General features: G+C 43.5%; 1 protein-coding gene across 2 annotated transcripts in view; it reads right to left on the bottom strand.

The window, feature by feature from the left end:
* The window catches only part of ARHGAP22 (Rho GTPase activating protein 22), a 441,023-nt gene that overhangs the window by 36,125 nt on the left and 379,975 nt on the right, over positions 1-24,923 (bottom strand). For both annotated transcript variants that reach the window (XM_086921793.1, XM_086921795.1), the window contains 2 exons: positions 24,480-24,601; positions 1,568-2,438 (listed from right to left, as the gene is read on the bottom strand). In XM_086921793.1, coding sequence (XP_086777919.1) covers positions 1,568-2,438; positions 24,480-24,601 — 993 coding nt within the window. The remainder of the gene's footprint in view (positions 1-1,567; positions 2,439-24,479; positions 24,602-24,923) is intronic.

Raw genomic sequence — 24,923 nt, forward strand, 5'->3', positions numbered from 1 at the left:
AAAACAATCTGTTTAAGAATTATTCAAAGTCATCAGGGAAAGACTGTCTGCAGAACAAAGCTGGCTCTGTCCTGGGGCCCATGAAAGGCTGGAGCCCTGAGACAGAGTGCACTTTGCCCATGCCTTAAAACGTCTCTGTTCCCCTCAGATATCAGCTTGTTCCAATATGTCTTTAGAGAGCTTGTTGTACCTGCCATTGTATAAAGGCCATGTACGAATGTACACCCCTTTTCTGTCTGGCACTTTAGCGTACAGTTAATGCTCACTGTCGAGGAAGTAAGACCGGGGCTAAAGCAAGTGCTTCGTATTAAGTCTGCGAGGGTCGTGTGGTTCCCCTTCATCAAAAACACTGCTTTTCACATGCCTTAACGGTTTACAGTAGAGTGCAGGGGTTGAAGGTGTTAAAAGTGCACAGAGATTTATTACAGTGATTTATGGAAAACCAATGCTTGCTCTTTACCAATGTTTGCAGATGGGGGATGAGACTAATTTTCTATCCTCAAAGTGTAGAAGAGTGGAGGAAGCAAAAATAAGAATATAGTGACACAGGATGAAAACCACGATGAAAAGTAACCAGCAAGTGAGATGAAGGGTCAAGGAATATAGGGTGGTGGAAGAAATATGCATGAGGTGGAATCAGGTTTAGGCTACCGGCCTCTGTATTTGGCTGCCCTTCATTCAGGCGGGCACCTAAGAAAAACTTAAAGAGTGTAAATTAAGGGGAGGGGAGAGTGTGAACCATCTGGCATGGTCAGTGAAATCAGAAAACCTATGAATGGGCAGATGTTAACGTGGGAGGGTGCTGGCTGGCCACCCATCACTTGAATTGTTTTTATAATCAACTGTAAACACAACACACAGAAACATTAACCTAGCGTTGAATCCCATCATGAAAAATATGGCAGCCTGTATTAAGGATCTCAGAATACAGCGTGGCACACATATATAACCAGTTTGTTTCACAGGGTCATCAATTGCAAGATAATCTATGCAATATTTTCTCAACCTAAAGCCATGCTTCAGAATTTGTCAGAATCTCGGTGCTTCTTATCACACTAGATAAATAACAATACCCTGGGATATGTTGTTAGTCGAGTGCAATAAATAGAATCTATTACGAGTTTCTGTGGAATAAAATTCCAATGTTGCTGCTTACCGCCCCAAAATCGGCAGGGTAAGGTAAATAAATAATGTACACTTTTAGTCTGTTAAATTCCGGCAGGTTTGAACTGTCAAAATTTAACGAAGAGTTGGATATTTAATATACTGGATACATTTCAGATGCTGTACACACCACTCAACTAATAATTCCGACCCCTGTAAAGATGGGTTTACTCAACGGTCCGCAAACACCGATCCACTTGTGATCACGGCCTAAGTAGACAAATGCTGATGGAATTATTTTCTCACCTGTACTCCTTCCAACTGTTTCTCATTTGGATGGTTTTGAGAACTACAAACATACTTCCTTATTATGTAAAAAATCACTTTATGTCTTACATTCCAATTACACATAGGAAAATCATTAGGAATTAATAAAATAGTGAATTGTATCTTGTCTTCTTACCTTTGTATCCTGGATTCATACTCGGATCTCTGTCTTTCAAGCTCATTTTTTAACTCCGATACCAGGCCCTGCAGAGCTCGGGAGTAGCGTGCTGGGTCTTTTGTTGCGGTCACTGGGTGGCTTTGTTCAATGCTGCTGTCACTGCTGAAGCACACCTGTAACCTCTCAAAGCTGCTGTCCATGCTTTTCACCTCACTCTGAGACACAGAAGACAGCCCGGGCCAGTCAGCCTTTGTGCCCAGGAAGGCAGAAGAGTCGCTGCCGCGGCAGGCGGGGCAGCTACTGATTGAGTCAGAAATGGAAAGTTCACAAGATGAAGAAGACCACGTGCTGCAGCCCACGCTGTGTGCGCTCAGGGACAGGCTAGAAGAAGGAACATTATCATACGTTGAGAACCTTTGGGATGAGCCAGAGTCTTTAACTCGCTCAACAGATGATGTCCTACGATGTCCCCTCAAAGAGGACAATCCATTCATCAACCAGTTTCCACTAGGCGACAGGCTTGGAATATCCAAGTTGGAGTTGCCAAACTTGGGACTTGGGGATCTTCCCCCTGTTGGTTTAAGAGCACATTTCCAACTTTGCAAAGTTTGCACCTTCTTATTCGGAGTAGTCGCAGACTGAGGCGTGGCTCTGTTGACTGTCCTGGCATTGGCAGCTTCCATGGTAGGAGCTCTAGAGATTAACATATCTGGTTGGTCCGCAACAATGTCTTCAGTTATGGAACTGTCTCTTTCTGAAACCCCATTGATGTGCTGAATCCCAGACCTTGAGTCAATGATGAGTTCTGAGGGATCAGCCCTGGTGGTAGCAAAAATCCGCCTGTGTTCCCGGATCAACACTGTCATCAGGTGCTGAACTTGGGAGGTACCTGCAGTAGAAAGATATGGACATTGAGGTCATATCTGAGCTGACTCTTACAGAAATACATGTCAGTATTGAATTAATATACATAATACAACAGATTACGAGGAAGCTCAGGCAACAAGAGGCGGAGTGATTAAAATAAAGGACATAAATCAAAAAGGTTTCCAGAATAAGGTAAAAGGTAAAAGATAACAAGAAGGAAGAAAACAATGATGGAATTAAAAAGAGTGAAACTGATGGATGGACTAATCTAGGGTAGAAACAAAAATTTGTCAGGAAGAGAAAGTTGAAAGGTGCGAGAGTAAGGAAACTAAGGAACTAGCCCCTAGATGCATCAAGCACCCATTTTGCTATTCCTTATTAGAGAAAAATAAGGATTCGCTAATAAGGAATAGCAAAAGGCTATGCATGAAGAACTTGCTAAAAAAATAGCTATTTCTTAAAATTCCTTAATTGCGACTCGCAAATTGCGAGTCGCAATTAAGGAATACCTCTCAATTCATTCCTATGGACCTAGAGGCCCATAGGAATGAATGGGAAGACAATCTCAATTTGCGATTCTCAATTAGAGAATCGCAAATTGAGATTGCAATTTCAAGGGTGCCAGGGTGTCAAAAGGACACCCTGTTGCACCCCTGAAATTTGCATATGGGTACATCTTGCACACACACACACCCTAAAGGCATGTTTGCGTGTAAAATGGAACTTTGAAAAATATACTTTAGTTCATTTTTCAAAGTTTTTGCCAATTACCATGAAGTTCAACTTCATGGTAATTTGCTCCCCCTATTAGCGAAAATCGCTAATTTTTTAACTTTAATGCATTGCAATTAAGGAATCTTAATTTGAGATTCCTTAAAAGCAATCACTATTTCAGTAATCGCAATTTTGCGATTTCTTAACTTGCGATTTTCTTATTTGGATGATGCATCCCAAATGCAAAAATACAGGTTGCAAAGGGGCAGATTCTGAGAATCTGCCCCTTTGCGAGTGGTTTTTAGCTTGATGCATCTATGCCCCTGTTGCACCCCTGATATCTGTATATGGGTACATCTTGCACACACACATGCCCTAAGGGCATGTTTGTATGTAAAATGGAACTTTGAAAAATGCACTTTAGGGCATTTTTCAAAGTTTTTGCAAATTATCACGAAGTTCAACTTCATGGTAATTTGCTCCCCCTATTAGCGAAATTGCTATTTTTTTTAACTTTAATGCATTGCAATTAAGGAATCTCAATTTGAGATTCCTTAAATGCAATCGCAATTTCAGTAATCGCAATTTTGCGATTTCTTAACTTGCGATTTTTGCATTTGGGGTGATGCATCCCAAATGCAAAAAAACGGTCATAAAGGGGCTGATTCTGAGAATCTGCCCCTTTACGAGCCGTTTTTAGCTTGATGCATCTATGCCTAGGAATATAAAGTATAGATGCTGGGTAGCAGATTCTGAGTCTATCTGAAATACATTGATATAAAGGGCAAAAGAAGTTGAACAAGAAGAAAATAAATCGCCTTGACCTTTCTGTCCTGGTGATAAATCCAAGTTTGAACCCTGCTTAGGAAGATTAAATGAGTGGCTTTGAGGTAGGTAACAGTAAAATATTTTGTTTATTGTGCTACACCACCATAATCTGCACCAGAAATCATGGCATAACAAGTAATTATCATCATTTTGAATATATTGATTTTTAGATGGCTTGCCTGATGCTTGGATAAAAAAATGTCGTGTTAGTTTCCGAACCTCTCGATTTTCTTGTCAAGGTGCTCTGCTCTTGTTTTAAGCTTTTTTAGTAGAAACTCTGTTTCAATTCTAAAAATGTAATTTAAAGAACCTAAGGGGCAAGACCAGACTGCTTTTATGACACTCTGGCATTTTTCCTGTGGGCTGCAGACTAGAGGGCTACTTTCAAATCAGGTTGGGCTTGCATGAGCTACTCATTCCTGACAGCCCAATTCTAGACTCGGCGTCAAGCAGTGAGGGTGGGACATTTTTGCCAGGGTTGATTATTTTATTTTTTTACATATTTTTATTGATTTTGTACAACAATTACCCATTTAAGACAAAGGCGATAAGTCCGCATTCTATTCGTACGAGTCAAGTCTTGTGCATTTAAATCGGTTATATAGCGGATCCCAACAGTGTCCTGAAGGATCTTATACGGTGCACAATTAAAGTTGTTACATTCCATAAGCACAATAGAGTGGGTACATGGCTACAACAATGTGCAGTCTTGCAACTCCCGCTCAACCACCAAAAAACTGCTACTATACAACATTTTAAATTTGCAAATTCAAATCTCACTTTATAATTAACTTAGAAGAACAAACTTCCCCGACCTTTCCTCCTCCCGTGAACTCGGCCGACACTGCCTATAAAGAGTATATTCATAGGCCCATATCATGTTTCTGGGTGCACAGTTGTCTCTGTACGCATTCCTGATTGCACCCCCTATCGTTCTGTAATTGAAAGCACCAACATTGTTGACATGTGTAATGACCCCCATTGGTCCGGGGCCTGGCTAGTTGCAACTATACTTTCTCAGTATGATAGTATGTCAATCACAACATATTCCTCCATTAGTGTGTTCCAAGCCATAGATATTGGTGTTTTTCTCACCCCATGTTCTTCTCTTTGTAGTTCAGCCCCCTCTGCTCTACCCATCTGACCTTTTCCGCATGCCAGTCCTGTAAGGTCGGCGCCCTAGGGGCTTTCCAAAGTGTTGTAATGTTCTTTATAGCTTGGAGAAGCGCAAGATTAGCGACCTTATGTGTTGGATTACCCTTCTTCCCACAGCGCACCAGGCCCAGTATACAATATTCCATTGAATCATTATTGCACACTGGGGCAATGTCCTTTAATATCTGAGATATAGACGCCCAGTAATGCACTAATCTCAGGCAGTCCCATACCATGTGTAGCAGTCCTGTGTTGGGTGTGTGACATCGCTGGCAGGGTCCCTTGTTCCCAGGAACATGGTGCATAGTCTACGTGGAGTCACATAGGCTCTGTACAACAGAATCAATTGGATGAATTTAAATTAGGGGTTTCAAGACACCTTCTTGGGATAACCTATTATGGTGTCCCATTCTTTATCTGTAAAGTCATGGCCCACGTCTCTCACCCATTTGTCACGGAGTGGTTGCAACGAGATCGCTGCTTTGGTACAGATACCCTTTTACCAGGTTGCAACGAGATCGCTGCTTTGGTACGGATACCCTTTTACCAGGGCTGATATTGGTTTCCAGTCCAACTTTGACTATAAGTATATCTGTGTACTTCATTTACAATTTGCTAAACTGCAGCCCTGAATGGAATTATCAGGTATGATGTTAATACACAATAAATGCTCTGATTCGAGCACTTTTGTGTCATGGCCCTAAAAGCCCTTATGTGTGTGACAGAGTCTGTAGGGACAATAAGAGTTTTCTGGTGCAACTTTAATTTGTCAGGCTATGTAATTGTTTTTTTTAATTTCAGGTTCCTCTTATTTTCTATCAAACACATGGTTTCTAAATGCCAGAATCGTATCTCTATAAATTTCAAATAGTATGTGCAGGTGATATTCAATATAATTGGTCTTCCAGTAAATTGCCATCCATTTTACTAAGCATTTATTGCAAACCCACCTTTTATTGTATAGGTTGCACCCTTTGCCAGGCCCCATTTCCTTCTCATAGTGCAGAGCAGAGTTGATTTTGTTCTAGTCATATGTTGCAGACGTTCAGTGTTTGTATAGAGTCTAAATGTTTTTCCCAGCATGCATTCAGATATCTGCTAGGCTGTGAATGGTATACATGCTAAAGTGTTTCTTGAATTACAAAAGTGATCAATTTTATCATTCTCTTGTTGTTCTCAGAGAGATACTTGGTGAGTGGATGTAATTGGCTGCACAATCTGGATGGATCCCGGGCAGAATATTGGGAACAGAAATATTGTGAGAAATAATATTGTGCCAAAAATATCGAGGATCAAAATATCGAGAAGGCAAGTGCAAATAGGCAAGTATAGATTTACGATTCTTAACTCCACATCTATGCACCTTGAAGATATCTATATCGGCAAGGTACATATATGTGAAGTAATATATAGTAAAACCTGGCTTAAATATAGAAACTTACCTTCACGATATTTGTGTCCTCAATATTCCTGACACAATATTTTGATCCACGATATTTCTGTTTCCAATATTCTGTCTAAATACCATTTGGATCTGGTCAAAGCGAGCAAGCCTGCTAGCTGCCCCTCTGACCTTTGTCCACCTCACATATTTAAAAACACTCCACTATCCACCTCAGTGGCCATCCAAGTCGGCACACCCATCAACATCTGATACCAACAGATTTTTTTCCAGAAGACTTAAAAAAGGCACACATACACTCATTATTTAAAAAACCTACTCTGGACAACCAAAACTCCGACAACTACAGACTCAGAGCAAGCAGGACATTCCAAAGCAAAGAAAGAGCAGCCTTCGTCGTCAAGTCATGTTTTATTGAAGACAATTCCATTTTCTCTGACATCCAAACTGGATTCTGTCCAGGAAGAGGCACCAAATCAGCCCAAATCTCTATCATAAATGGACTTAAAAATATTGTAGACCAGAATAGGGTTGAGGCCCTTCTTCTCTTGGACCTTTCAGCTGCCTTTGACACAGTCACAATACTTAAGGAAGCTGGAATAGAGGGCACAGTGCACCTACATAATAGAACAAATATTGTACATACTCCTCCGTTCTCTTCTAAACCATACAGTATTAAAGCAAGAGACCCTCAAGGCTCAATCATCTCACCAATGCTTTTCAACATCAGCATATAATCATTACCACACCTGATCAATGGTTTTGATTTCACCTGCTATAACACCGCAGATGGTACACAGATACTTATGAAATTGAAAAGCCCAAAGGACACTGGAACATCAAAAATCTTCAGTTGCACTCTGGCCAAGCTGCTGACAAGGTGGGAGGAAGACATAGGGGACTTGGAGGAGGGAGAGTAGCCGGAAGCTCTGGCCTCCCGTAGGGGAGGTGAAAATACGCTCCAGATTTTGTTTGGTGCAACTGAAAATTCTTTAGCAGCTATTATGCATGTACTACCCTGGTTAAAATGGGCAAATCGGATCAATCTTAGTGTCCTAGAAGTGTGGTCAGGAAGGCTCATCCTTCATTTGCTGTGAACTTGCCCTGCGTTTTATCATTATTGGGGGAGGGTACTGGCTTGCGTCAATGAAGTAGTGGGAAGTGATCTGGCACTGTCGGCCAAATGCTACTTTCTCAACGCTCGGGCTGAAACCGACCATAATTGCATGAACCGACACTGGCGTATCTTGGGACTGATGGTGGCTAAGTGAAACATAACTTTCATGTGGCGATCCGATTTGAGCCAGAGTTTGGGGGACTGGAAGAGAGACATGAAGTGTTGCATGCTGGCTGAGAGGGTGATATGGGCAGGAGGGGTTTTGTCCTCCAAATAAATAGATTAATATATGGGGTAAGTGGAATGCGTATAGGGGGCACCTCTATGGGCCCCTGAATGGTACTGAAGATTATGTTTTCTAATATTTCTGATGTGGATTTCGCCCGTGATCAGTGTAATTTTGCTGCATTGGTCTAATGTCAATATGTAGTGGTCCGTAAGGGTCTTTCTAAATTGCTGCTGCTGTCTTTATTTTCTGATCTGCAATTTCTACTGTTACCACAGTTTTTGTTTTGATTTTTTTTGTTTAACTGTTCATTAAAAATAACTTTTAAAAAATCCTCCGTTGTCTCTGGGCTGTAGACAGTGGATGACATGGAGCCACCTCATATTGAATTACCCCAAAACCAAAATACTCACCTGTGGTGACTGAAAAACCTACAACCCTGCCTGTGCTTGGCCTCAAGATCTAGAACCACCACCAAAAATATCTAAAGAGGTAAGAAACCTTCAAATTATCGTTAGACGCCAAGCTGTCAATGAACGCGCAAGTGAATAAGGTAGCCAAATCCTTCTTTCTCACAATGAAAACACTGTAATGCATTTTCCTATACCAAAGATTTGGCCTCAAGGTTCAAGCTACCATTTCTCTTGTCTTATCGAAACTGGGCTACGCTAATGGTCTATATCACAACACCTTTATCAACTATAAGAATATTACAGAGAATTCAGAATGCTGCTGCTGGACTACTCATACATGCAAAGACGCAAGCACACATTTCCCCTGACTTCAGGGCCCTGCATGGGTTACCACTTGCCAGACGATCCACCTTCAAGCTGCTTTGAATCTCACACACCACAATACATGGCAAAGGGCCACTCTTTATCAGGAAGAAAATCAACAGATACATACAACAAAGGAACCTACACTTGAGAATGTCTCTCAAAATTCCTACATACAAGAAAAAAAAACAGCCAAACTTTGGGGTTCGCTTCCCACAAATATAAGATCCTCTGACAACAATCTATGTTTCAGAAGATCTGTCAAGAGATAGCTTTTCCCCACATGACAATTATACTCACAACTCAACAGTGCACCACAATAGTATAGTAAGACATGACAAACTATGATTCTCATGATATGGATATGAGGTTGTTGTTTTACATGTGTCATTGTACATTGTTACACGCAGATACAATTATATAAGGGAAACAAATTGTATATTACACCACAAGATGCATGTGTTTATCAGACCATGTCAATATTGTGATGTCTAGGTACATATAAATGCATACATAGAGGGGTTTATGCCTGCTATAAACCTTTAAGAAGTGCATGTATATATAAGTTAATTATAGTTATTTGATACAAAAAAATGCATAATTCACCACAAGATAAATTTTGCACCACAGACCATGAAAATATTGCTGCTTCTATGTACATATGGGCATTTGTATACAGGGGTGCACTTCAGGCACTAAACCTTTACCAAGTGTCATATATGTATGTGTGAGTTCATTTCAGTTTTCTCATGATAAATACTCCCTTCCATCTGTGTACCATCTCGCCTCTTCTTGACTCATCCTAAATCCTTCTGACTACTATCAACTCCGAAACATCCTTCTCAAACTCCCCCCCCCTTAAGCCCATTCACTCAACTAACATGCACACATGACCACTACTTACAAAAACAATTTACTACTTTCCCTTTTCAAATTCAGTCCAATCATTCTAACCCTACTCTAAACACTACCAAACAGGCAAGGAATAAAGAGCACAATCTTAAAACAATTAATGCACAAGGAAAAAAGAGAGCACTCATTACTAATGCACTAAATATTAAACTCTAGTCTATGGTTCCGGAGTAGCGTGCAGCTCGCAACAAAGCACTTCAACACCTCGACAGGGGTAGTAAGCACTATATAAATACAATTTACAATCACAATGTTGATGCATGGAGGACTGTGCAGCGGCGAGGGTAGGGTTTTGATGTCCGTGTGACGGTTGTATGATGGGGCACGCATGGCTAAACCTTGCATGCCTCTACGACACAATCCCGAAAAATGAATAAGTCTTAACAGCGCATTCCTTTAGCACACATGCCTTCACCACACAATTTTGTGGTAAAGGCATGTTTAGTAAATAGATGTGTGGTAAAGATCACACCCCAGCCACTCCTCCTTGAGCCCTAAAACCCAGGCCCACATTCTTAAAACAACCCCATCCCCAAACCCGCCTATACACCCAAAAACCGCCCAAGCCTTGAAAACTGTCCCTTCCCTCTCCAAGCCCTGAACCCTAAAAATCGCCCCATGTCCTAAAACAAGCATTTACAATGCAATGGTCTCGGCATTATTAAAGGTAGAGCTATTGGTACTGTTTATTATTTTTTAAGTTTTTTTCTAAATCATAAATAAATAGCATTGTCTTTTTAATTTGCAATAGCGTAATCGTTAAATAAATGACATTGTCATTCACAATGCTAATAGATTAATCGTTTGCATATGCATGACCTATTGAATTTACATATACATAGCCACGCACACATACACATACAGAGCCACCTAGATCGAGTTGTTCACAGTCACCTACACACACAGAGGCACTTACACAGAGCCCCCCTCACACAGACATTGGCACTTAAACATAGAGTAACCTACCAAAAATGCTATTTACACAGAGTTACATACCTACACAGAGGCACACATTCACACACACATAGTCACACACACAGACAGAGCCACACACAAAGACAGAGCTACACACAGAGCGACACACACAGAGCCACACACACACGACTTGACTTGACCACTATTTACAGTGGCTATCATCTCGTTTTTCCTGCCACCATGTGATATTGCCTCGTCTGGAGACCCTGTGATGGGAGCCGATATCACACGGTGGCACCGTGTGAGCTGGCAGGTATGTTAACCCAGTCCAAATTGGCCAATCCCTTCTCGCTGTACCTCAGCCCCTGATCACTCACACCTTCCCTCTTAGCCTCCTGGCCCATTCTTACTCACCTATTCACCTTGTGATTCGGGTCCCTCGTCACGTGCATCGGTTTTCTTTGCTCACCCCCAGTCCCTTCTCCTTGACCCCAGTAATCACGACCTTGTCAGATCTCATTCTCAGCACTCCCAGAGCCCGCTAACCATTTTATGATCTGCCTTCTTCGTAATAGCCCAGAGTTCACTGTCCGTTTTCTCAAGGGTGCTATGGGCCATGGTACAGGAAATGCCCCATCGCCTTTATTTTGGCTGAACTAGACGAGTGATTTTTGAAGCTACTGCCTGCAAGGAACAACTATCAAATGTGCATCTAAGTTATGTTGGTCTTATTGGCCGACAGCAGTTTTTGTTGAGAGGCAAAAAGGGAGGATAGACCTCGTTTGTTAATGATGGTCTGTGAATTTAATAGGTGCTTTTGGCAATGAGATATCATTACAACCACGGAGTGGACTGCGGGTGTCTACAAAAGGCTGTGATGAGGTCTTCTGGTGGCGCCATCTCAATTTTACAAGTCTCGCCAAAGTTAATCATTTTGAAAACAGAAGTGCAGGTTCATAGGCTCATAATTCTGTGGAACATGAATTGCTAAAGCAAGCGGGTCAAGGAAAGTAAAAGTTTGAGAAACCCTGGTGTAGTGAGCTACTCAAATGACAGGCGGCATCGAACCTGCCCTGTGAGGTGCACTGGGTCACCTTAAGTGCCCATGCCAAAGGCTTCTTTGGAAAGACTTGGCCCCGCAAGGTGTAAATCCTCAAAAACTACTTGCACCGCATGAGCCCATGGAAACAGTCTAGGAGCCCTGCTGAACTACACATCCCAGAGTTCCAGGGTTGCTGCACGCAGCACACCATGACATGCTCGACCAGCAGCGAGGCCGACAGGCCAGCCAATAATAGCCACGGACACAGATTCAGAACTGGTGCCACACAACTCAAATCACTCGTTACTCACCTTGCTCTCACCCCGAGTTACATTATGTTCGCCCATTGTCCTCTTTACACCTATGGCCAGTGCTTAATTCTTGGCACCATACACTCTTCTGCGAAATATAGCAGCATTCAGTTCTAGTTACTCGGTAAATACTCCGTTTTTTTTCTTAGATAGCCCGTTTTCGGCTGTGTGGCGCTGTATGTGTGGCCTGTGTTATTGCCCACCTCAGTGGCATCCAGAAGACTAACTTTAGAGTGGGGAAGTCACCCCCCCCTTGTGGAATCAAATATGCACACCTGGTTTATACATATCTCTAGCAGGCAAGGGAACCTACTGGGTCCACCCGTCCGGCTTATGTCACAAGCCACTTATAACACATTAGATACTTGTTTTTATTATTTATCAACAGCAAGCTATAAGTAACATCAAATGAAATACCACGTCATATGCAGGCATGCTGATACTAACAGAAATGCCCCAGTGCAGTACATGGGATAAACGCTGCACAGCCAACCTTAAAATGTCAGTGTCACAGAGCCCAAGTCGATGCCTGCTTGTCCCCTCTTCCTATTTTAGCACCAAGAGCCAATGAACTTAGTGGTGGGCGCTACATAAAATGCCCAATGTTGTATTTTTTCTTACCAGGTATTGTAGAAGTACTTGGCGCTCTATAGCGACAATACAATACGTTAGGCAGTGTACTGGAATACTGTGCTTAGTATTATCGGAAATCACTTTTCAGCAAAGTGCAAATCGATTTAAACGAGGTAATAAAAAGGCCGGTCTGCTGCATTACATCTCTTTTGTGTTCTAAATCCACTGGGCTCGCTGCCACCCCTCCCCCTTCCCTCAGCTCAGCGCAAGGAAGGGGGGTTCACGGAAGGCATCCCCGCTGCTTCACAGCACCCCCTCCAAGCATCGCGGGACCCCCCACAATCGGTCCTCGCTTTCTAGACACAAACGTGCAGGCATGACTCTATCGCTAACTAATCAGTGGCGTAAAGTGAAAGAATGCCCCCCATCTGCCAAAGGTGAAGAGGGCCCCCCCCCACCCCGAGTCTCCAATATCTCAGAGATATTAGTTGCCCTTGGGCGGAATAACCCTCCCCTTTTGAAGGTTTGCACTCCCACCCCCACACCGCTGAAAGGTTGGGGTCCCCCTGCCACTGACGCGTTAAAATTCCACGAGTGAATTAAAAAAATCGCCGTAGGGCCGTGACAGATGGAGCAGGGAAGTATGCACTACAAAAGCCCCCGTACGAAGGAAATGTGCTGTACATAGCGTGATATACGCTACTAAAAAACAAATATTTGCCACATTGCGTTTATTATCCCAGCTTTCCAACGTAAAATGTGTAAACGCATGTTACCTATTACAAGCCTTAGGGTTACCATTCAGCCAGCCACGCGGGTGAACGGATGGGGCAGCGAACCGCTTTCAAAACCTAAAGATATGTAATGGGTCGGTTAGAAAGGGATTCACAAGAAACACCATACTAAATTCCCTAAAAGGGCACACAATTCAGTACAGCTTATATCTAATGTTTAGCTGGGATTCATGATTTGATAGATTGCGGTGCTCCTTGTAAAGGGTCAGCGGGACATAGACCGCGTGCAACTCTGTGGCTGAACATTGCCTCACCCGACTCCCCGCAGATCGATAAGTAGAAAAATAGCCGAGGGTTGTCTGCAACAGGACACATCGAACGGGACAAACAGCTCACAGGACACAGGAAACACAGAAAGCAAACACAAACAAATCGGACGGGACAAACAGGCTACATCGGACGGGACAAACAGCTCACAGGACACAGGGAAACACAGAAAGCAAACACAAAAAAAGAGAGAATGTAAGCAAAAAAACCAATATGGCCTACCTGCCGGTACTTGCATCACGGAAAAAGTGAGACGATCCTCATGGGAAGACAAAACAAATATTGGCGGACACAACGTTCCAAATTTTTCGGATTGGGGGCGTGTTCTGTGTTCTCAGAATGGGCGTGGCCTAAAAGTGGAAAGAAGAACACCGAACACACCTCCAAATCCGATAAGGATGGAGCCTATTCGGAGGGACAGCTCTCTCCTCCAATGGCTGGCCTCCGTTTAGGAAGCCAGCCAATGGGAGAGTGGCAAAAACAGAGGCGGGACAAATAGTCCACACTAAGAAACATTAAATCTCGGTACTTCCGGTTCGGCAGACCGGATATTACCTCGACCTAAACATCCCGACCCAGCCTCCTATCACTGAGCCCTAAAACTTCCCCCAGCCCTGAAAACTGTCCCTTCTCCACCTGAGCCCAAAAAACTAACCCACTCCTAAAAACGACCCCGACCTCTGCCCCTCTGCCCTGAGCCCTTAAAAAACTACCCCCAGCCCTGAAAACTACCCCGACCCCCTTGACCTGAGCCCTAAAACTCAGCCACCTGCCCTATAAACAACCAGACCCTCCATGAGCCCTAAAAACGACCCCACAACTAATAACTACCCCCAGCCCACAAAACCATGCCCCAGCCCCAATTACCAGACTGTATCCTCTCGTGATTCTTCCTCTTCCTGTGCCCACCCATTTGGGCATCTAGACTGTGCGCTGCTTTAACCATGCACATGCGCGGTTAAGGTAAGCGTGGTTCCGCTGGTGGGGAAACGGCACGCGTGACTCAGCCAGCGTCATAAAGGCTGTTCCCCCCCACGTGACTCTCTGATGCACGCAACTCAAAGCCAGACAAAAACCATCAGAAATTGCAAAACTTCGAACTCGAATTATTTGGTGAATGCAGGCACAGTGCCAGTAAGAGATGCTCTAAACACAAGGGCAGTGGGCAGGGTAGCAGAGAGGTAGAATACATCAGATGAGTCTCGGAGTGATGGAGAAAGCTGAAAGACAGCACTTGAGTAAGGTTGCTGCTACAGCACAAAGCCCAGAGCCGGATTCGAGTGAGGAGGACAGTGAAAGAGTCCAAACATTACACTTAGTGGTTCACAAAACTTCCTGGGACTGGTGTCAGAGGCCTGGGAACAATTGTTTGGAGTGGGGGTGCTGGCCAGTGTTGTCAGCTGTTCAAAAACCCTCTGAAAAATGCTAGGTACGAGGATTAAAAAATTAAACCCAACACAAACTAAGAGTGTAGATTATTGAAATGGTATGTCAATAATGATAAATGACACCTTTCCTTATATAGTGCTTCACACCTCATTTGTTGGCACGAGACCTGCTTTCCTTTTCACAGCCTCAACTCATTCTTAATCTCGAGTCTACATTTGCAACATTTGTAACTGGAAACAGATTAAACTGTGTGCGCATCACACAAAAAAGTCAAATGAATGCATATGTTTTTATCGACCCTTTTTAAAATCTTTGTTTCCATCCTCTACTAAGAAGCCAGTGTACTTGTATTTAAAAATGTGTAAATATTAAAAAGCACTTGGAGAATGTCTTCCTGTTCAATCTATGTCCGCCATGCACTCTGCTCACTTCTGCAGGAATCCTGCCATAACACCACTTAAATTCAAGGTGACCTTATTTTACATGAGGACAATTGTAAACAATGTGCTACATGATAATTTGTGTTGTTGCTGCAGTTTTATATAGCGTGAACTCGACCCGAAGGTATTGGAGTGCTTTACGTGAGCACCAATTACGTTTTACAAGGACACATTCATATTTTGTAGACAAGGGAGGGGAGATTAAATAATTTGCCAAGAATCACAGGATGTTGAGTGGACTCCGGGATTAGAACCTGATTCCCAACTCCGAAGTCGGCAGCTCTGGCCATTACACCACAATATAAATAAGCAGTAGTTTGTCATGAGTTGTCTCTTTGCTCTGCTTAATTATATTTGAAATGTGACTCTCTTCAAAACACAGATAACAAGAAACAGGCACTTTAAAAGTCTGCTTTAATGTGAATTCTTCTTACCAACTTCCTCCTGGTCCCAGCGTCACGGCAGGACATTCTCAGTAACCTTGCAAGTGTAAAGACACTTCAAAGCAGATGTCATGGTAATGAGACCATATGTGGTGCATAATGAATGCTTGTTACAGTTCCGTGCTGTCTTTGACCTCTCAGTCTGACAGGCCTGGTGCCTCTACAACAGTGGGCTCCATGTGATAGCGGACAGGTCTGCACTGTCTCCCTCCTGGTACTCCCCGACTGCTCTGGAGAAGGAGGTGGTCAGTTTAGACTCGTTGGTCGAGCATCACCATCACCGAAGCAATCCAAGGTCAGCCTGAGAAATGTCCCAGATTCACATCAATTGTTCGTGTGTCACGGACTACGACTGCTGGTCTCTCTTTAGACCAGTGCCGTCTTCATGCATGGGCCCACTGGGCAGCTGTCCCAGGGCCCCACGAGTGCAGAGGTCCATAATTAAACACAACATTTTAAGTTAAACATTTTGATTCCTGGGAGTGGTTGTGTCGGCCGGGCCCATGGGGGCCTATATTGCTGTTAAGACGACCCTGTTATGTTATGTTATGTTAAATTAACTTATTGAGCGCGCTAACACCATTAGGTTTCTTGGCGCTATACAGAGGGAGCAGGGAGGAGAGACAGAAGATAACATAACACAGAATGACGGCTAGTAATAAGCTACAGTGAAAAGGTGAGTTTTGAGGGAGGATCTGAATGTGGTGTAGAGGGAGGGCAACCTAAGAGAAAGAGGTAAGGTGTTCCAAAAAGACGGGGCTAAGAAAGAAAACCTGAGGCCACCGTGTTTCTTCCGCTTGAATCTGGGGACAGAAAGTAAGGCCAATTGAGATGACCGAAGAGTGCGGGAGGGAACATAAGGATGAAGCAAAGAAGAAATGAAGGAGGGACCATGACCAGTGAGGGATTTAAAAATGATGCAACCAAGCTTAAAGTTGCAGCGGGCAGAAACCGGAAGCCAGTGGAGACTTTTTAGGAGAGGTTGGACGTGCTGATCTCTAGGTTGATGATAGATCAAGCGGGCAGCTTGATTTTGGATCAGCTGGAGTCTCCTAAGTTGGTATGCAGGAATGCCTACGTAAAGAGCATTTGCGTAGTCAAGCCTAGACATGACTAACGCAAGCAGGGCCAAAGTGAGGGCATCGGTGGTAAGTAGGCGGGAGATTTTGCGTATTTTCCTGAGCTGGAAATGGCTGGAGGAGACTACAGCGCTGATCTGGGGTGTCATAGAAAGGTCGTTGCTTATGACAACTCCCAGACTTTTTGCTGAGTTGACAGGGCAAGGGGGGCTGCCCAGACTGGCAGGCCAAAAGGAAGAGTGCCAGGGATTAGAGGGCCCCCCGACAAGCACCAGCTCAGTCTTGTCGGGGTTAAGTTTCAGATGGTTTGTGCCCATCCAATCGCTGATGAAGCAGAGGGTGTTTTGGAAAGTGGAGATGGATTGGTCACTGGAGTCGATAGTGAAGACCAGTTGAATGTCATCCGCGTAGTTGAACGCGGAGACATTGAATTGGCGGAGGGAACGGATAAGCGGGGCTAGGTATAAATTAAAAAGGAGAGGGGATAAGGAGGATCCCTGCGGGACACCACAGGTCAGCTCGACTTGAGAGGCAGAAAACTGGGACAGTCTGACAGCTTGATGGCGGTGAGTCAGAAAAGAGCGCACCCAATCCAGGGCAGTGCCCTGGATGCCAGCCTCTCTGACACGGTCGACCAAAATATCGTGGTCGACCGTGTCAAAGGCGGCTGACAGGTCTAGAAGAAGCAGGGCCTGACAGGTGTTAGAGTCGGCGCCCCTGCGTAGTTCGTCCATCACAGAGAGGATGACTGCTTCTGTGGAATGCGCAGGTCTGAACCCAGCCTGCTGGGGGTCCAAAACACAAGAGTCCTCAATAAAAGAAGTAAGGGTTTGAGTGACATGGGACTCCAGGACTTTGCTAAGGAAGGGAAGGAAGGAGATAGGGCGATAGTTGCTCATGGTGGACGGGTCAGCCGTGGGTTTTTTCAGGATGGCGACCACCTCTGCCCGTTTGAAGGAACCCGGGACCACCCCCGAGGTTAAAGAGTTGTTTAAGAGGGCTAAAGGGGGGTCCGGGCAGGAAGTAAAAGCTTCTCGCAGGGCAGAGGGGGGGGCAACAGTCGCTAGGGGAGCCAGAAGAAACTTTGAGCAAAAGGGAGAGAAACATCTCTTCTGGAATGAGGGGGAGCTGGGATAGGGTGTGGGTGATGGGGTGAAAGGAAGTGCTGGGGGGGAAAGAAGTGGATGAAACGTGAGCAGAAATGCTGGTTTTGATTTTAACAATTTTGTCCACGAAGAACTGATTCAGGGAGTCACACAGAGGCTGGGAGGGAAGCGGGGCAATGGTGACTCTCGCCGGGTTAGATAATTCCTCAACAATAGAAAAAATGTCTTTAGATTTGTTAGTAGAGTTCAAAATCTTATTGGAGAAATAGCTGGATTTAGCCCGGGCTATAGCAGACTTGTATTCCCTCAGCTGAGAAGAGAAGACAGCTTTTGTCTCGGGAGTATATCCTCGACGCCAGCGTCTTTCGGCCTGGCGGAGACTAAGTTTCAGTGCCTTGAGTTCCTCGGTGAACCACCTATGGGTGTCGTGACTGCGCCGCATCTTAACAGGTTTTAGAGGTGCCACCGAGTCAGCGGCGGAGACAAGCCATTGGATAAGATTATCAGACTGAGAGTCAATGGAAGTGGGGGGTCCCGTAGTAGAAGGGGCTGATGAGCTCAGGAGGGAAGTGAATTTGTTGAGGTCGGCCTTGTTCCAATTACATGCCAGGAAATTAGATTCTCGGGTAATATTGGTCGGGGGAGGCTTAGCAAGGGAGAAAGTGATAAGTAGATGATCTGACCAGGGGCAGGGGAGGACAAGGGGAGTGGCGATGTCTAAAGAAGAAGTCCATACCTGGTCCAAAATATGACCTTTAGCATGTGTGGGTGTATGTATGTGTTGAATACAATTGAGGCCAAGCATAAGGTCGGAAAAGGCGAGAGAACCCGGGGTTTCGTGAGGGTCCGATGGCCAATAATTGAAGTCGCCGAGAACCAAAACATTAGTGTTGTTGATAGTCAGCTGGGAGATGAGCTCCCCAAACTGAACTGAGAAGGTTGGCATGGGTTGAGGGGGACGGTAAACTAGGACACATACAAGAGAGGACCCAGGTTGCTCCAGCCTGAGAGCAAGACAGTCGGTCATAGGAATGCTGGGGATAGGACCCTGCTTTAGACAACTAGGAGAGTAAATGGGTATTTAAGTGGAGGTGCCCAACAGACACACGAGGAGCCGTTATTCCGCACAAGGGGTTTGCTCCTTTATATATTGAGCTCGCTACAGTGACTGTTGTGCATGTGTTAGGCTGCACTACCCCGTCCTTCAGGGTTTCTGGGAGTCCTTCTGTATACATGGTTCTGGTAAATTCATGCATTTCACGTGGAGAAGAATTAATAAATAACCGCGTTTAACTGTCACTGGTTCAGAAGACTGTTTACAATTAAAGCACTCAGCTTGCAGAAGCTATTGTTACAGGCGTTTCAAGTCATTCTCCAAAAGTGTCTCCCTAGTATTGTTTTTTTGGCGGGGAGGGGGATGTCCCGTATCATCAGTGATGCATGTCCAGACCTGACCTCCCAGCAAGGGTGGGGAAGAGAATGCTGGGAAATCAGGCAGCCAATCCACTCTAGGCAAAGCTTGAGGAGGAGAGAGGCTGGCCGTGTACCCTGAGCCCTGGTGAAACATCGCCCTTCCAAGTACAGGTGAAATGAGCTTGTGTGTCCGACTGTCCGTCTTAGAAAAGGGCTGTTGTTCATCTGAACTCAGGAGGCCGTGGCTGAACAGAATGCCAGCTGAAAGGATGATCAGAGCTGAAAATGGGCTTGCAGCTTTTGGTAAGAATGGCATGGGCAACATTAAGCTAACAGTGCCATCAGCTCCTTAACCCCTTACAAGTGTTAGCGAAAGGCTCCTTGTAAGAGGCCAATGACGAGCAAGGCTGCTGAACTGCTAAAGTGCTAGGGGAAGGTGGTGTGTGAAATGTTGTGCCAAGAAGGGATTCGAGTCCACCCCTTACATTTAAAGTGGTTTGTATGCATTTCATGGAACAGGACTTAAAGCATTTTTATGAAGCATTTTTCCATTTGAAAATGGGCCGAATCACAGAATAGGCCCGTTTGCAACCCACATTTTTTTTTTCGGTAGCTGAGTGGAGAGCAGGCACAGGCCCCCAGTGCCTGAGGGAACGTTGAGGAAGGCCACTCCACCCAATCCTGGTGCTTCTCTCATGCTGCTTATCAATATCAGTATTATATTACCTTGGTGCAAAAGCATTGAACAGTCTACCGTCTTCGCTGAGAGCCACTGCTGACTTTTCAACCTTCAGGAAACACCTTAAAACATGGCTTTTTAAGAACTAACTTTTTACTGACCTGCCTACTGTCCGCTCTCAGCGCCAGGACACTCTAGTTTGAGTAGCTGTGCGCTATACCAAATTCATTCATTCATTAATTCATGAGAGAAGCGTCTGGAGTGGTTAAGGGTGTTGGCTCTGAAACCAAGTGCTCCCCGACGAACTGAAGAACACCGAGAAGGACCGGAGAAGGCACACCAGTGGCACACCAGTGGGTAAGCATATATTTTATTTTTAATTTTATGATCCACTGGCAGGCCCTGTGAGAAACTCTCACTGCCTTCAGCCTCAACTCCAAAGCTCTCAGTCGCAGTCTGTGATAAACACTGTTTATAATGAGCCACGATTGAGAGTTTTTGCTTTGACTGACTCTAAAGGCATTCTCACTGTCGCACAGGGCCTGTCGGTGGGTCAAAATGAATTATGTGCTTAGTCCTCCACTTAAACTTGTTACCAGCCGCCACTGGGATACAGGAAAAATTCTAGTATTCAGCCACTGGCATGAGGTTGGAGATTGTCCTTTCAATACAGTCTTGGGAAGGGCTTTGCTCTACAGTATATGAGCGACCATTAATAATCGGTGCAAACCAGTAAACCTAAACTGATAGGTTAGGAGCTGCAGATATTTAACTATTTATTTTAAAGACTTTCAGTCCAGCCAAAAATAAAAGCCTATCAAAAGAAGCAGCTATCAATTTACTTGATGTGTAGCAGATATTACTATATTTCGTTTTCAGGGGCAGAATTTAGATTTTGAGGGCCAATTGGGTTCATGTATTGTTGCAGTAGATTACTTATGCAAAAGGTTGTATGTCACAAAACTGAGTGACAAAACGTCGTTCCACAGTAATATTACATCCAGAATATCAACTACACAATATCTAGAAGGTAAGTATATAAAGGCATTATGATATTCTCGACTCCACATCTAAGTACCATGAGGATATATATTTATCTCTATATTTATTTATTTTTAGCTGAGTGAAAGCCGAATGACATCGCCGTTGGCTTTGTGGAGCCTTTGAAGCAGACTTACTGAGGAGATTATATATATATATATATTACACACATCTTCTAGGTACTTAGATGTGGAGTTAAGAATAGCACATCCATGTTGGTGAAAACATACATGTAATGTAATACAATATACTGTACAATAATGCAGTAGTCGATATTCTGGATATGAGGTTTTGAAAGGGCGATGCCATGCACAGTGGTAAAAGAAAATTAAAATAAGTGGTCAAAGCCCATATAATTTAGCAAAATTGTATGCTTGAATAAGCCATGCTATATTTTAATAATTGATTTGTCTAAGTGTGAATACAGTGGCAGTTGCTCATGTATATTTAACTTGGTACAAACTACAAAACAGCTCTAAATCAAGAGACTAATTCAATCATGAAAATAATTAACAAATGCTACTTCTCAAAGACTACGATCAATGTTAACTAATTCGAGGGCCTAAACTAAGTAAAAACAAAACCAAGAAAAAATTGATCACGCTTGCAAAAGCTGTGTGCAATACTGCTGAGCGATAACACACTATAACTTGAACACAGGATGCACAATTTGGACAGAGATAAAATCTTAGCCCACAGACGTACCACTAGAAGTGGTATAAAAGGCCCATCCTAGAAGCCTAAACTGTGGTGCCGTAGAAACAGAAGTGTCCCCTTCGTCTATGTTATTTTGGGAGAATGAAGCTAGGTCATTGGGAGTGGGGGATGTGATGCAATGGGATGATTGCTAGAATCCACAGCAATGCTCGTTTTCCAGTGTGGTAGGCTTCTCAAAGCTTCATGCACTAAGCAGCCTTCACCTGCAACAAGCCAAAGGTCAAAGGGCCTGCAATGGAAATAATAGAGTTGGAGTCTGGAGACCAAGGTAAAGTCCAGACCACGATGGACCAGCAAGTCATACATGGATCTGGGAAGCCTGGTGTCGACAAGACTCAGTGAATTAAACTACTTAGGGCTGGGGGACCTCTTTATATCTTAAAGTTTCATAAGGCATCTATAGGACGAGAAGGATACAATTAAGACAATCCAAGCTGAATCCACGAAATTTTAAGAAGATGAAACTTACAAATGGAAAGGAAATAAAATAAAGTGGTTGCAACCTAAAAGCATGTGAACATGGCACGGTGGAGATTAGAATTTGAATTTGTAAATATTTAGTTGCAAAATGTACTACTAATAATGATAATGTCCACATTACAATATATTTTAATTATTTGCTGAATATATGACTGATGTTTTGCAGATGAGGTACTGGGAATATAATATGAACCAATCAAAAATAACGTTATACGACATCACCTAGCTGTGAGTCAAATGGAGGTTTGTCACATTATTGTCAATGATGCACACACATTCCATACCTGACGTTTATTCAAAAATACAGAGAATTCTGGGATTTGTAGTACTGATTCAATTCAATGTAGTGTAACACAGAGGAAACAAGGATTTGTAAAAGGAAATTTTCTAGGGCTGGCTGTGTCCCGTTGACATGATGTTATCTGGAACTCCATCTAAGACTTAAGCATGCCCCAAGACCACTGAATGTCAACATCAACTCGGAAAGAAGATCTGAGCCTGCTTCTGTTATTCTCCTTGTCAATCAAATTTCTCAATAAAATTGGGAAGCTACAGTGGCCCCTTTCTTAAAAGCTGAATGTGCCCTAGGCGCAGACTCTAGTGTGTGTGTTTGGCTTTGGCGCAGCAATTTGCATGCATTGGACGATCCATCTGGAAGGGCCTACTTTTCGAAACTGGATTTCCTAGTTGGGGCTTGCTAAAAGCAACAAACAGCTGCTCCTTTTTCTCTACATGGTTCAATATAGTCAATGTAATTCATAAGGGCTTTATTATCCGGTCAGTGTAGAACCAACTACACATCCGACTGTAGTGGGGGGTGGGGGGGTGGGGGCGGGACAAATTGATCGATTGTGGTAGAAAGGAGAAACGATTTTTGGCAGAAAACAAGGGTATGTTCTAGAGACAACCCAATCTTTGTGCACTTGGTAAAACGGATCCTCGACTGTTGAGGCTTGCAGTTCTCTAACGCTCCTGAGAGAAGTAATTACGATGAGGACGAACACTTTCCAGAAAAGGAACTGTACTGGACAAGAACGTAGAAGACCCATAAGTCATGTAAGGAAGGCCTTCTCCAAACCCAAAAGGCTTTACAGGCCACATAAGCACACATGTTGTTGTTCCTTGGGAGGCAGAGGTTACAGACTTGATGCCAGTCCAACTTCAGGTACTTGTCATAGTTGGGGCAAAACCTACAATATGTTTTCTCCATAACCTCCTCCACACAAGTAATTTTCATACAACCTTATCCTGGGATTCCGATATTATACGACTCCGAAACACTAAATGGCTACATGAGACAGTCGTGTGATGAAAGTGGGTATTCCAGCGACTCAGTACTGACGTTTTGAACTTCTGTAGTGCTATGGTACCAGATAACTTGAATATACATCTGAAATAAAAGTTGCAACATCCGCGTCCAACAGAAGATGATAGGAGTGTAGACAGGATATGATATACAGCAGCACATGCTGCAAATATATGTTGCATTATCATCTTTTTCCTCATTATTACCTAAAATTAATAAACGTAATTAATAATGTTCTACACTTCCCTTCTTCATTAGGATTGTCTTCATTTTAATCCTTAATTTTCACAAAATGCATACATATGCAGAGAGGCTTGACTTCTATGGTGCAAGGAGTTCTATTGCATTCCAACTGTAAAGGGCAGGGTCCACCTTTATGGAATATTATGTGGCATCTAAGATCTCTGTATTGGGTGGATAGGGCTTGAGACTATCTCTCACATAAATAGAGCCACTCAGCTAGGGGTATTTGTTTCTAAGTGAGGAGAAATCAGTTTCTTAAGTGGTACAATATTCAGTTGTCAGTGGAGCTGTCCGCTTTGATAAAAGCGTCACCATCATTTTATATTAGGAGAGCGAGGACTATCAAGGTTCTATTTTGAGTCAGGTCTTCCTGCATCCATGTCTGAGATGCTGATTTGATGGTATCACATACCGATGTGGACGCTGGGTGTTGGCCAATTCGGGCTGCTTTTGAATACCAAATAGGTCCCCCTATTTTTAATAACAGTGGAGGAGATTTTTCACATAAAGACCAGAAATTCCCCTAACTTTTCAAAAGCGCAAACATATTCTTTTTATTGAATTGTTCTGATGTGAACATATTTTCTGCTTACTTTATCTCATAAGGTTTATTAACGGTCACGTCTTCAGGTAAAAGAGAGCTAGACAGGACTTCTTGGCTGCATAAGCCATCACTCTGCTCAGAATTGACGTACCTTCCATAATGGTCACTGGATCTTCCATCGCTGGGCGCAGAATGTTCGGCCCAAACACTGTGGCCAGATTTTGAACACTCATTTTGTTCACATTCGAGTGAGACTGAACTTCATCTAGAAATCTGTAAAAGGAGACAATACTGAAATCATTTTTAAGTAACACCAATAAGCTAAGAGTGGACACGTGAATTGGGGTTAGGGGTTCAGTGTTGTCACAATCTGACAACAAAGACACCTATGAGCCCAGAGAAAAAGGAAACCCCATTTGGATGTTAAATCAAACTTGCACTTCCAATGGCTTGCATTGCTCTATATTGTGTGTAAATAAGTGAACTACAAACTTCTCCCACAGTGGTCTATCTGATCCACCAAAGTGCCTTGTGTACCAGGAAGTAACTATACTACCACCAAGGACCTAGCAGAGTTTTGTAAACCACCAGGAGC

Source organism: Lissotriton vulgaris, chromosome 5 (assembly GCF_964263255.1).
Source record: "Lissotriton vulgaris chromosome 5, aLisVul1.2, whole genome shotgun sequence".
In the NCBI taxonomy this organism is placed as follows: domain Eukaryota; kingdom Metazoa; phylum Chordata; class Amphibia; order Caudata; family Salamandridae; genus Lissotriton; species Lissotriton vulgaris.